At 24.5% G+C, this 15,747-nt stretch overlaps 1 protein-coding gene across 2 annotated transcripts; it reads right to left on the minus strand.

Moving 5' to 3' along the window:
- Positions 1–3,599: 3,599 nt before the first annotated feature.
- LOC126904764 (uncharacterized) lies at positions 3,600–7,010 on the minus strand. 2 transcript variants are annotated; one of them, XM_050683986.1, is made up of 2 exons: positions 5,063–5,189; positions 3,600–4,708 (listed from the first exon to the last, which is right to left on the minus strand). In XM_050683986.1, exon 2 carries the CDS (start codon positions 4,639–4,641, stop codon positions 3,787–3,789), a length of 855 nt encoding a protein of 284 aa, XP_050539943.1. In that variant the 5' UTR covers positions 4,642–4,708; positions 5,063–5,189; the 3' UTR covers positions 3,600–3,786. The 2 variants fall into 2 exon arrangements, with proteins under 2 accessions (XP_050539943.1, XP_050539942.1); XM_050683985.1 differs by lacking the exon at positions 5,063–5,189 and adding an exon at positions 6,857–7,010 and having other exon boundaries at positions 3,601–4,708.
- Positions 7,011–15,747: the final 8,737 nt, after the last annotated feature.

A 15,747-nucleotide genomic window follows, 5' to 3' on the forward strand; every position in this document is an offset into this window, starting at 1 on the left:
TACTATTGATGAATTTTTAATTAAATTTACATTATTTGTTTTAGGTATTCGCCTAACAAAAACATTTTTAAAAATAAGCAAAGTATAGTCATTATATAAAACTATATTTGCTGAAGTAGAAATGAAATATTTTGGTAAATTGCATCTATCGAACAGAAAATTATTTTGTTATATTTGACTTAATAAAACGTCTTTAATTTTTCAACTTCATTAATAAAATAAAAACATTTAACACGTGGAGTACTACTATTATATAGAATTGATGAAATTTTTTTCAAACTGCAAAATGTATTTTGATTTAAAATATGAAACTGTTATGTGGAAATAAAGTTTATACCCTTTAACTCATACACCCAAGGTATATGAGATAAATTAAAAAAATATTTAAAAGTTGATAAACAAGAAAGATATTTTTATATAAAATTTAAAAATATCAAAAAGAATTTTCTTAACATAATTATTATTTTAAGATAAATCGAGTGATTAATAATAAAGGCATGACCTGTATAGTGATATTTAATTTATAATTATCTACAAAATTAATGATAGTTCATATATTTAAACAATAGAAAAAACGGAAAGAGAAAAAGTGAATTTAAAACATTGTTCTTTAAGTCATCAAATTTATCATTTTATAAAAAAAATTAATTTGTAAGATCATTAAAATCTTTAAAATTTAGACACTTAAAAAATTGATACAGATATTAATATATATATATATATGTGTGTATTTTTTTTTATTTGATATAAACAACTATACAACTTTTTGTGCAGTAAGCTTATAATGTAAATATATAACATGTAAAATTGATAAGATGTCACTCATTAGCAACACTTTACATTTAAATATTAGTATTTATTTTTTATATATTTTTTTTTTATTTATATATTTATTATTATTATTTTTTGAATTAATGCTACTAATAAGTTTTGCATAAGACATAACTTTCTTTTTAGCCTACGGCGAACATTTCCTGGGAGTGTGGAGATGGATAGGTCATTTACTAAGGGATTGGGATGGTTTTGAAGTCGTTTAGAAAAACGTAAGTATTAAAGGTGTACTTCTTCCTTAATAGTTTAATAGCAAAATCATTTTGAAGGGTAAAGTTAGAGACATATGGTAGGGAAATGGAGATTCATCAAAGTGTTATATTTTGAAACGTTTGGATTCTGTTTCAGTTTGACTTTTTTGCAGTGCGCCAAAGTTGTAGTTCGTAAGTCCAAATAGGTTGAGTAGCGTTTTATAAATTAAAAGTTTAGTTTTTAGACTGGTAATATTTATCTTAATTGAAAAGGGTTTTAGAATGCGCATTCGTTCTCTTAAGGGATAATCTTGTACTGCTAATATTATGACTCCAGATTAGTCGATTATCTAAGATAATTCCCAAAAACGAGTCCGAATCCACTATAGAAATCAGAAAATTCTTTAATGTAATATTGGGACATATGCCTTGTTTATGTGTGAAATTTTGTGAATTGATTTATTTTAAGTCTCACATTTTCATATAACCCAGACATGAGGTTAAGATCTAATTTCATGTTAGAGAAAGCAGTTAATGAGTCCTCGCTATTGGATATAATAACTTTTCTATCAGCTTAATCGGCAACAAAAGTCTATTGAAAAATGGGCTGGTCAGAACTGAAAATATTAAAAATTAAGGGAAATAAAATTCATCCTTAGAAAACAGCAGCATTAATTTTTGCAATACTAGATATTAAGGAACATTACTGGACCTGAAAGTGACGGTGTGATAGGTATGATTTAATTAAAAGTAATAAAGTTATAGAGAGGATTTGTTTAACTTAAATAATAATCCATTTTACCAGACACGATCAAATGCCTGTGAAACATCTAAAAAAAGAAAACAAGTACAATATTGTTTTTATTCCAGGGATGCAGAAATAATGTCTACCACTCTGTGTATTTGATGTATGTGCTGTGTAATGCACATCAGTATGTTGTTATCTTTAACATTTATCCGTTTTGAAATAAGTCTTTCGGGTATTTTTGATAGAATAACAGGAAACTAATTGGTCTATAGAAAGTAGGAATATCCGGAGGTATATTTGGTTTAGCAAAGAGAATATCCAATGAATAAGAAAATATGACTGTCTTAATATTACATTAAGACATTTTAAGATTATTTTGTAACAATACATTTTTTATATGATTTATTTAGTTTTAATGAGCAGCGAAAACTATATACTATAGTTTATAATATATTAAATCGAAAGAAATTCATAATTTTAAAGAAGCTAATGATGTTAATTTAACTACTGAAAAAAGAATTTTTACAAATATGTTATTACAATCTTAAAAACTCTATATTACAACAAAACAAACACAATACAAAATTTATAGACATTGTGACTTAAAAAAACTCTTGTATTTTCTTTTAAAAGTAAAATTGAATTTCTATTAACTAAAACTGTATATCAATACATATACATTAATTTGAATTAATTTATTCTAGTTCATAACAGTGCATAAGAATAATTTTGTTTAATAATAAAGAAAATGTATACAAATGTGTATACCAATAAAAATTCAAATTTATTAAAATAAAATCAATGCTAAAATTTTATAATACCTTAATAATCAACACAGGGTCGAAAAAAGGTGTTAAAGTATCTATCAATTCTAGATAACTTATTAAACATTTTTTTTTGTTTAATCGGCTTGGATTCTTTAAGTTATTATATAATTAAATAATAAATAAAGTTCTATTAATTATTAATGTTATAATTTTTTTTTTTTTAATTTAAAACAGAATTGTTGGATCCATAGATTTTTAATACGTAGATAAATATATATATTCAGAGTGATCAGTCGCTAAGAGTTTAAGTATTTATTTCTTGGTTTATTAATAGTTACATATTTTTTGTGTCCAATCCTCATTCCTTACATGAGTATAAATTTTTAAATAACAATATATGTTCAACTTAATTATAAAATAAAAAAATGATTAAAAATTAACATCTTTTAAATCAATTTGTTAAAAGTTATTTACATTTTAATATATAGACTGATGAGCAACACTCTGTGTTGCACTTCTCCACTCTTGATTAAATAGTTGTTATGGACTAGTTATTTTTTAACATTAAATATTTCAAAATAAAAATCTAATGTTAAATAATAAATCAATCACTCGGTAATATTTATTAGATTTCCTTAAGGACATTCAATAAATTAAATAAAAGTTTATATAGTTATAATTATCATTATAAACATATTAATTTAATAATAATAAACTTTTAAGATATAACTTAGTTGTCTGAACAAAATCATTTATAATAAATGTGACTAGTAATATGTTTAACTTTTTAATCAAATATCCTATCTTTTAATAAGATTGCAAAAAAGGCGGTCTTATCTATTCTTAGCTAAAACTATAGACAAAATTTACGCGAAAAACTTGTATAACTTGTCATATGCAGTCAAAAGAAACAAAAATATATCATAAAAATTTAGTGATATTTTTATTGGTTATGATAGTTATTGTACTATCAGTTAACAATATATTTATTAAGACACCAAAATTAGTGAAATATTATTACATTATTAATAAATAGTAAAGTAAAAATAAAAATTTTAATTAAACTAAACATTTTTTTTTTTTAATTTTGCAACTGTGATTCTACATTATATTAAAGTATTACAATGTTATAAGATTAATTTTAATAATAAACTAAATTATTAAATAGCTAATTGATATTTTAGAAAATATTTTTTTTTAATTTACTTATCATTTACGTATAAAAAAAATTTTTGTTGAAAAATTATTTTTAATTGTTGTAGGGAAATAAATTCAATCCAATATCATTATTTGTTTGTTGTATGAGAATTATTGAGTTGTCATTAGGTTTTGAATCGGAAGTAATATCCCATTCCCAGTGTTGATCATTGTCTAATGCAGCATAATTTAATTTTGATTTCATTAATGCCCGACATGTTTGTAAATGATGTTTAAATTTTTCATCTTCGCACATACCCTCTTGAAAATATAAAGGCATACAGTCCATGGCATCCGAAACACAGTCAAGAGGTATAGTAGAAATACCATATTGTTTAAATGTAAAAGAAATATTTTCTAAAAGAGTAACAAATTTCTTTACAATCGAGAATAATAATGGAATGTTAATATCAATGTTAAATAAACTATAATTTTCTATATAATCTACACTAAACTCCAAATCTTGAAGTCTATTCCAAACTTCATATTCAAATAAACAATATCTGTCTACTAATGTTAAACCAACGCTTTCTATAACATTCAGATAGTGAGTATAACACTGGGTAATTTGTGTGTTGTCTTTAAGACACGGTTTAATGATATTTCCTAATCTTTGACCAATGATACTTTCTCTTAAGTTGGATACTTTATACTGCTCAATATCGGAATCATCTATAGTAGTGTTTTCGTCGTCAGGCATAGAACAATGGGACACATCTTTTCCCGTGTAATATTCATTATTTTGCAATGTCATTTTTATAAATGCAGGATAATCCCTAATGAGTTTATCCATATCGTCAGTAGTAATAGTTACTTGATTTTCAGCATTCTGAGTTGTAAAAACAATGATAACATTTGAAATTATTATTATTAATAAAATAAAATGCATTTCACGAAAATAATTCATTACGACCTGTTGTTGTTGTAGTCAAATTATTTAGTAACTAAAAAACCAATTGGTTACTATGAAATATCTGTAAAAAAAAAAATCAGAAGATTTATATATGAAAAAATTAAAATATTCAATTTGTGTATAGTGTTAAAATGAATGTATTTACTCCAGAATATAAAGCTCATTGAAATTTTCTTAAAAATGTATAATTTTCAAATGATCAATTATTTGTTTAACGACAATGATGATATTTTTAGTATTTATTTAAGTCGTAATAACTTTATATATAAAAATTCGAAAGTCATATTTGCTGGATTACGAATAACAAACTAAACAACTGATTCTTAATTTATAGTATTTTATACAAGTTGGTAAAATCTTTAAAACTTATTATATTATCAAACAATAAAAAATATGCTAATTTTAGAAAAATTACTTGTGATGACCATTTTCCAAAAATTTTTTTTATGAAAGATCTTGGTGACTGTATTTTAGGAAAATCATTTCCAAATATGTGAACATTTTATTAGCATAAAGTGCTAATAAAGCGTTTAAAAAAAAATGCTCATTGTCATCATTGTTTTACAAATTAAAACTTGAATTTTTACAGGCTTACCAAAAGATATTTTAATATTGACATATGTATTCAAGCAACGTTAAAGTGATTTCGATAAATAAAAAAATACTTTTTTTCAGTTTATTATAATTTAAGTTTTTAATAATACTTTGAGCTAAACGTCAAACTTATAGACGACAATATCATTCAGTTTGGTTTATTACAATACGTATAACTATTGCTGGTGTCTTATTTATCGATCAGTGATTTAAACATCAATCAGTTAAGTATATTAGTTTCTATATAAAATATTCGAAACTGACAGAAGTCAATTGCCAATTTTCAAAACAGAAGTCACTCAAAGGCACAAAAATTTATACTTATATTATTTTGTTTCCCGTTCTCCGGAACTTTGACTGTTTACCACCAATACTTTTAAATTTTATTTATGTAGTTTTATTGAAAACTTTGACGCTCTGAACTAACTGACTTGAAAAAGCTTTTTTCCTCAAAAAAAAAAATCACGTTTTACAACTACCATCTTTAACATGCAGATATATTATTTTGTTTTGTATCACAAAAATTTTCATACATCCGCACTGAACTACTATTCTAACTTGGAAAAGCTTTTTCTTCTAAAAAATTCACGTTTTACAAACTAACATCTTCAATATGCAGATATATTACTTTATTATGCATCATACAAATTTTAATGATAAATAACATATAATTATTTATATGTTATAAACAGTTTGATATTATACCTTTTTCTTAATGCGCCTAAATCAAAATACATGATAAAATAAACATTTAAGTAATAATTAATTTAATTTTTACAACGATTTATGTACTTATTATTATATTTAAGTGAAAAACGCATCAAAGCTAATATATGTCTTGCTAATGTTTTTAAACACATTTTTATATTCGGTATTAAATTATATAATTCAATACTAAATTGTATATGAATCGCTTAGAATTTATGGGATACAAGTGGCAATTAAAAATAATTGAGTTAGGCAAAAATTTGAACTAAATATTAATATTTCTATTTAGTAAATAAATGATGAAAATGAGATTTTATTTTTCATGGTAAATACACAAAATTTACATTAGATTTTCTCAATATTAAAAAAAAAATTTCATTGGCTATTGCATTCCAAGTGCCTCTATTGTATAATAATATGTAATTAATAATTATTACATTAATAGTTTGAAAATTAAAAAACAATTATTATGAACTTGAGTAGTATAATTGAAATCTGACTAATTTCATACCAACAATGAAATAGTTTTAACAATTTGAAATTCGATATTTGGGAAGGTAAATACCAACTTAATAAATAAATACATTATACATGTTTATTAAAATTATTGTATTTTAAATTTATATTTTATATAATCTAAAAATTATTAAATATCATAATACATTAATCGACAAACAAATAACTAGTTAAAGTAGTTTTTTAGATATTTCAAAAGCTATAAGCGCAAAGAATCGTTTAGTTTGAGTCAGTTTCTTTTTGAAGATAATAAATAAAACATTAACTATTTTTAAATAATAAATCGTATAATATTTGAAGTCTAGTGTGGGCTTTATAATTGAAATAAAATATATTATAGCATCTTAAAACTGCACACGTTATTAATTCATAAGTTGTATAGATATCTTACCAATTAATCATTTATAAATTCAGCAAAATATCACGAGCGCTTTCAACCAACGCTCACAGTAGGAAAAATCTTCTCGACACAAGAAATTAGAATATAATATTGTACATGTAAAACATGCAATAGATATTTGCCGACATAATTTACATACATATTATAATTCGCTTAAAAAAAAAAAGAACGATTTACATTAGTGTCAATAATAAAAAAACTTTAATTTAAAATTATAAATATAAATACAGGGTATTTCAAATTTTACAGTCGACTATATTTTTCTGAGATGAATGTGAATTGTTTCATACGTAATTAGAATGATTAACAATTATTCAATTGTAATATTTGCGGATTGTGTTCTAGTGACATATTTAGGGCGTTTTCAAGGAGTTAGGATATGCCATTGAACAAGGTCATTTTTCATTTTTATATATTTACAGAATAAATTTAAAAATTATTATTCCTCATTGTGTACTTAAATATTATACAGAGTGTTTAGTAAGTAAGGAAACAGGTCAATTGTTATAAATAATAATAACAATAGAAACCCATTTTCTTACTTACTAAACAATCTATATAACAAATGAAGATCATATCATTATTGTCATTATTCTCTATTAGTTTTGATTAAAAAAAATGTATTATACTCTTAATATTGTAGCAACTACCTTGAAAAATTCTGCGTAAGCCACTAGAAAGTTTTAGGACTCTTTACATTTATCATTTCGAATCACGTTTAGAAAAATTATCACGTATTTTAAATATTTAACTGTATAAAGATAACAGAACTTTTAAAAATAATTCATTCATTATTTAATAAAAGTTTGAAAATTACTTTTTTCCATTATCTAATATCTGAATAAATTATTTGTTATTTAATATAGCCACATTTCATTTAGTTAGAATAAATTCAATAAAAGGATTTACAGTCAAATTAAAATATTTACACAACAATAGATATTTTAGTCTTATTGTCTTAAATATTTACAAGATACAAGTATTGAAGTGATATATTCAAGAGTTTCTTAAAAAGACATCCTTTTGTGATATCATTAACCAATAATGACGCACATCACCAGCGCACACCTTTAACAGATGATAAATATAGGTAGTAGTCTACAAATCATAATGTAGATTAATTTAATTATAATGTAGATTATGGTAGTATTAGACTATTTTTCTATCACTAAGACACGTGTAACAATTTGTGTTAAGTTTTAATGCCCAATGTATAATCTATCTATTTTTTAGTACGTGCATCTTCAATTATTTCATTAATTATCAACAGTTATTTCATATAACCTTAAAATTATATTAAATAAGTTTCATATCCAAAGATTTTTAATAGATCAATGAAAATATTTTTGTATTTGTGAATGTATTTTACATTAAGGTGTGAGAGAATGGAGGATAATTTTTCAATTGAAATTAATTTTTTTCTCTCAAATTTAAACTAACAAATAAAACCGATAACAATATTTAATCTTACTTTTAGTGAACTAATTTGGTATTATCCTAATAAAATTTAATAATTCTGTTAATATTTTATAGAAAACAATTATTTTAATTTTGTAAACGCATTTTATAGTATTTATAACATGAAATGGAAATAAATTTAGGGACAAAAATGGTTATGCTACATAAAACCATACCACACATTTTTATATAATTTTTTGATTACCCTTAACGTGTAAAATAAAATAAAAACCAACATAGTAAAAACATAAGGACATAAAAACAAGTTATAAAAGTTTGTTTTGAGATTAATAATACACGTTATTATAGATACAGTTGTATTTGCCATTATATTTATCGTATAGTAACATTAATAATATAAACAGCTAAATTTACTGCTAAAATAATCTTAAAAATTTTTTTTTATTTTTACATCGCTGACATATTTTTCCGATTTGATTGTATTAAATTGTATTGTATCACTAAATGTAACAGATTCAACAGTGAATACAACTCGACCTGACCTTTGATCACGTGAAAACCACTAATATTAATACAACTGTTGAAACTTTCGAAATGTCCATTGAAAAATTGACATCAAGTATTTGAGTGTATGTATTACTTAGAATCCATGTGGTATTATAAATCTGTTGTCAGAGGGGAATCCTTCTAGTATTGATTAAAAACGTATAATGGTTATGTAATGAAAATTGTAATACTGACTGGAAAGTTACATTCGACTGAGGGCAAAACGTTTTGTATTTTAACTGTCGATGTGTAAATACAAGAATAGCTGTTTTCAACGGACATGTGCTTGTAGATCTATTGCATTGTTTGTGTCACGTTGCAAATGCTTTTGCTGCTTGTAATTGTTGTTATCGGTAGCTACAACCCTTTGACTATTTCTCCGTTTTACACTTGACAATCGTGTAATAAATTACGCAGTCGTGGCGTGAACAATTAACTCAATTAGTTTATTATGAGATTTGTGCTCTAAATACCTTCACACAATTTCTTATTTTGTCGTCAACGATACAAATAAGTTTACGTTACAAAAATTAGTTTGACATATGTAGTGTACACGTTTACGCCATTTGTATAGTGAAAATATGTGAATGTTTGGCGAGACATCAAAACGTTCAGTACAGTAAATTCAGAACGAAAACTCTTTAATGGGAATTTTTACATAACAATTTATAACATATTTCATGTTAAATTTTAATATTTATGTCCAGAAGTGAGTTCTATATAAAAAAAACCTGATGATTTGTTTAATTGTGCGAATCGACATTAAAAAATCAACGGCACGCCATCAAAAAATTTAATAATTGTTTTATTTAAAACAGTTCTTCTTTTGGTTCTAACTGAATGGACGTCTCATGGTGTGACAGTGTTAGGGAATAATTGAAAGTGTATATAATTCAGTGACAACGATATTGCTGAAGAAAAATAACAGATTGAATATAATTGTAAACTTCCTCGTCTCATTACGTCGGTGAAGGATGAAGAATAAGGTTTTATGTAATGTACAATGTAAGGAGGTGTATCGTTGCGAAAGGGATAAAATTACATAACAACGTCAGTACAAAGAATAACAATAAACCGACCAGATATAGTCTGTCGCCGAAGATCGGTGGAAGCAGTGATGTGTTTCATCTTTCCTTCCATCCTTTCGCCATAGTTCATTTCCCCCGACCGGAATACATAACAACTTACACCCGTCGACCCCTTCTCGGCTAACTGTAATGATATGTCTTAGGAAAATACCAGATACTAGCTATTTTTCTAATGTTAAGCGCTTAAATTTTTTTTATAACTTATGAACACTGTCATTAGATGTTGGTGAAACAACCACTTCCTCACTTGTTCCGACTAAGATTAATCTACAGGAGGGTGAATGAATTTTGACATGTGTTTGGAATTTATGAGTTAACATCTTAGATAACAACTTAGAAAATATTTTATAATGCTTTCAAATGTGTCAATTTAATAAAACAATCAACACGTGTTATATGATGCTTAATTAATTCTTTAATTGTTGAATTTCAACAAACAATTAAGATCTTCTTAAATATTGAAACTCTTATAAAAATTCTAACCATATACTGTTTTTTAGCTATTTCTAGACAAATCTTTCTTTAATTATTATTTTTAATTCAACGAGTACGTTAGTTAATATTTACAAATGTGCTTTTCTGATAACACACTTTTCAAATCACATTTTTTTCCAATGAACGCATCCAATTACTAACATTTTGAAAAATATATCCGTTCACTGCCTGATGACCCTCCAGTATACATATAATTCAACATGTAATTGAGTCCGGGCTTATTGTCTACACAACATGATACGTGCTGTTCTATATTAATTATTTCAATAAAATAACTTTGTTGTATACGATCACAGCAGGGATTCCACAAATTCATCATTGACTGATTTTTGAAAATAAACTGTTACCCTACACCGATCGTTTGAGCTAATCAAAATCTATGTAAGTCATCTGGATCGTTATGAAGTAATTATTGCAGCTTGTTGACGCCCTAAACGTTTCTATAAAGACTTGAGTCTTACTTTCATGGTCCTTTTTTTTCATCGGTTTTTTCTGTTACCCGAGGGTGAAAAACAATGTTTGCGGCACCAATTATTGACAACACAGACACACTATATAAATGTATACACAGTCTCCTGAAGTCGAGCATTTATTTTCATTAGAGAGCACCTCGGTGTCCCTTCCGGCGTCAAAGCGAAACAATTTCCTGAGCGACTAAACTTCGTCGACGCGATCACGATGACGCCTACTGTTTATATATATTGACTCTGTATTTTAAACAAAATGAAATTCAATAAAAAAAAAAACAATAATGTGTTCAAGAAAGATAAAACGGATGTCACTTACAATTACGTTACAGCAGCAGGAATTCGTGTGTCTTTAAAAATAGTGTTTTAGTGATGTGTGCGAACATATTGGTCTGCTAAAAACGTATACAAAATGGTCATTTAGACATAGAAATATGTTTATTTTGGTAAATACCATTAATCTTTATTTTGTAGTATATTATATGAATCCACGTAAATTGATGAAGAATATTAACATTGTAAAGCAGATAATATAAATGTTGACATTTTCTTGATTCTTTGTAATTGTATAATAATATTATGTAATTAAATATATAAATTATGTAATTAAATACAAAGTGGAAATTTCTAATTATAATCTTAAAAGAAATATAAATAGTTACAATAAGCCTTAGGACCAAAGTTGAGAACTAAAACCCTTTAAAAATTAAACTCCGAAACCCACATGAAATCTAATAAAAATTGTAAAAAACCGTAACCTAAACTTAAACTGAAATTTCAACATGATTATAATTTTTGAATATTTCGGTGTTTGAATTTTTAAAAGATCTTTCTTTATTAATCAATAGAATATATACTCATTATTATAATTTTTAAATGTATTAATAATTTTTATTCAACTTATGGTTATCATTAAAGTAACAGAAAATAATTAAATTATGAAAATTTAACTAGTCGTTTTTCTTTGAATATATGATCTGTTTTAATGTTTTTTTTTTGTCGAAAAGATACCATGCTAAAAATCTAGTTTACCTAAGCTCATAACTTTTATCAATTAAATAAGATTTAAAACAAAATACATTTTTATTGAAAGATACAAAATTTATGTTGCCTATTTAAGCATATATCAAAATTTAAGCACTCGTTGCCTATCTTTTATTTTTAGCTTTGTTTTAGTACCATAAGGATAAATTTAAAGAAGCCATAAAAGTGTAGAAAAAATTTAAAGAAGCCATAGAAGTGTAGAAAATTTAAAGAAGCCATAGAAATGTACAAAATTTAAAGAAGCCATAAAAGTGTAAAAAATTTAAAGAAGCCATAAAAGTGTAGAAAATTTAAAGAAGCTATAAAAGTGTAGAAAAATTTAAAGAAGCCATAGAAATGTACAAAATTTAAAGAAGTCATAGAAGTATCTTCTTCTGCTTCTTCTTTTCTAAAGGCTAAGCCTTGTCATAGCTTATATCCTGGGGAAAATAAGTGCAGTGGTTTACCGTTGCCTTCTGCACATAGTAGTATAGAAAAGTTAAAGAAGTCATAGAAGTGCATAAATAAAATATGTATTTATTTTTTTAATTTCAAATTATTATTACATTTAAATTATATTTACAGATTGACTAGAATTGCTGATGAAAATATGATAATTTTTACATATCTAAAATTAAGGGTTTATTCAGCTTTTAAATCAAATCTTCAAATGGTTCAATTTTGAAATTTTATAATATATTAATCAGTAAAATTAGTCTAGTGTAAGCTCGGAGTTTTTATAAACATCTACCAAGAAAACAAACACATAATAGTAAATACAATACCTTCTCAGACTCGTATTGAAACTAAACTGGGCAATAAATATTTTTATAGGATTATAGCGTTAAATTCTATAAATCTTTCAAGTATCCTAATTTACTATGAGAATTTTTTTTAATTTTTATTATTTTGAAATGTATTTAAAACCTGTTTTAAATTGTTATTAATCGACACATGAATAAATTGATAAACCGAAATTAAAAATAATTAAAATCCGGAACCTTGTCGTAACTCATCAAATTATTTTGGTTCCTTGCTTTGTTAATAGGAGACTCTAAAAATCATACAAATTTCTTTTAGCTACTTTTTTCACATTACAATAGAAAGATACAATAAAAATAGCTCATTATTACATTATTCAAATTTTGTAACAGAAAATGTTTTATTTATTTCAAATACGGAGCTAATATAGACATAATAGTTGATTTTTTTAATTTTTGTTGTTCTAGTGTAAATTTCTTAAAAATAAAACATATTTTTTTTAATGCGTGGGGCGTTTGTACCCACGTTTGGAACTTCTATTTCATATTATTTATCTGTGTATTCATATAATGAAACGTAGGTGAACAGCAGATTTGTAAAAACCCAAAAATTAAAAAATAATGCTTTTCACCCAAGCTTACTATGTAGATAGTGAAAGTAGACATCAGGATTCTGATACCCCAAAAATTAAAAACTATTTTCAGTTAATGGTCTCACTAAATGTAAAGTTTTTAGATATGATACAAAAAGCAGATTTAAAAAAGCATTGGTCTTATTTAACTTGTCCCTCGCATCGGCACTGAATAACCTCAGGAATATTATTGGTATCCTTAATACTAGTTTAGCTGTGTTTTTATTTAGTTCATGTATTTTAAAGATTGAAAAAGTTATCGAAAGTCTTGCGATAAACACAGAACCGTAGTATACATAAAAGAAAAAGTTTAAACTCGCTTTTCAAAATTTATTATAAGTAATATTGTTTAAAAATGGTAAATACATGTATAACAAAAATAATTATTATTATAATACAAATTAATTGTAATTATAACTTGTATAATTTATATACTTTCACATAATATTAATAATTATTAATATTACTAATTATAATTTGTAATATGGATGAAAAGCCAAATTGTACATTTATTCTTGTTTGTGGTTAATAATTAGAACATTTTTCTTTGTTTTTGAGTTGGACATTTAAAAAGCATTCCTAATTAATTTGTCGTTGTTATGAAGTAATCAACCAACGCGTAGTGTAGTATAAATATTTTCTTTGTTCGAAAACTTATTGAATGACTAAGAATACTTATGGTGTAAATATTCAAACAGCACATATACTAAATATTTTCTTCAACCAAACTGCATTAATTATTGTGTATTTGAACAAAAAGATAATATAAAGCTAGATTCATTCACGCTTAAAAAATAAATGTTTTCGTGTTGAATAATTAAAACATATATAAGTATAAAACGAACTTCTGAGGTTCTATTACTGATTTTCCTTAATTTAGTTGTTTTTATTATTGTTATTTATGTATTTCTGATCATTGTTACTTATTGTTATTGTTCTTAATAAATTTTTATTTTCTTACATTACATTTTTAAATAATTCATTTTTATGTTTCAAAAAAGTTAAGTTAAAAAAAATTAAACATTCTACATTTAATTTTTATTTTGAATTCAATTGCGTTTATAAAAAATTCCCGTCTTCGCTGATACAAGAAATACATTTTAGAGAGAATGTTAAACAAATATAAATAATATATTATACATGATATAATTATATCAAGACATATTCAAGTTCAAACAATTGTAATGGTTTTATACATTTTGTACAATTTTCCAAATTTTTATTTATCCCAAAAATTACTAATTAAATTTGCCATGTTTGATTTACTATATTCCGATTTTTTACGTCGGTGTATTTTTAATTGGCGTATAACACATGTAATAAGCTTGTATAATACAAGTCCTTCATGTTTATCGAACAATTAACAATGTTTTGAAAATTCTCATAATATTGATCAACTAAATATTTTCCGTTACATTTTTTTAAAAATAATATTATATTGTAGGACTATCAAAATATCATTAGAAATAATATTTTTCAATTTATCGAAAAAAATTGTTTATTTTAAATACATATTTCAATGTTTGATATCGTAAAATAAATACAAGAAAACTCAAATTTTCACAAACCTTTAAATGATACAGAAATTTTACTACTAAATATTAGTAATATATAAGACGTATCATTGAGATGGGCAAAAAAATAAAAGAGTTTCACGAGAGAAAAAACTGAATAGAGTTTATAGAATTTGGTGTATATGTACATGGTGATAAATTTTCGAAGTACTTGATATTGTTCTATACATGATGTATGTAGCTCTAACTGTTGGAGACACTGAGTTCTATCATTTTGTGTAATAAAATGATTCTTGAAAAAATTGTCACATACACCAATATTTTCTGATAGGTGTTTATTTTATTTAAAAATAAATATGACTTACGAAGTACTGGTTCAATAGTTGTTATCGACACTTCATTTTCATAACTAGATAATTTCCTATTTTATGTGTAAGCAAAATGTGTATGTTGCCATTTAAAAATATAAAGATGAAACTCATAAACCAGATAGTTATAAAAAATGCTACTAAAAAGTTATAATCAACAAATGATGTAACAAAACAGTTTTTTTCAATATTGTATTTATTTTAAAAGTTATTTAGCGGATTATAATACATAATGACCTCAACCATATCTATGCGTACTAAATTAAAAATAAAAATAAAAAAATTGCTTGGACGTCAGTGATTTTGTATTATAATTTTATAAAAAATGTGATGAATAATTAATATTTTATTAATCATTTTAGTATATCTAGATTTTTAAAAATTATTTAAAAACTTGTCAAGTAAAATAAGTGATACGTATTTTGGGTGACTGATTTTTTGCCACCCTGAAGTGTATGATTCAAAATAAAAAAACTGTTGATTTGTTTAAAATGTTTTTAGTGTGATTTAATGTCCTTGATAATAAAATAAAATAAAATAATATCCACCATTCTATGAAAAGTTAAATT

The sequence above is a fragment of the Daktulosphaira vitifoliae genome, unplaced genomic scaffold, assembly GCF_025091365.1.
Source record: "Daktulosphaira vitifoliae isolate Bord-2020 unplaced genomic scaffold, ASM2509136v1 Scaffold_4, whole genome shotgun sequence".
Lineage (NCBI taxonomy): Eukaryota > Metazoa > Arthropoda > Insecta > Hemiptera > Phylloxeridae > Daktulosphaira > Daktulosphaira vitifoliae.

What these genes read in the sequence shown, in the direction of transcription:
- LOC126904764 (XM_050683986.1), bottom strand. Translation starts at nt 4,641, where the DNA reads ATGAATTATTTTCGTGAAATGCATTTTATTTTATTAATAATAATAATT.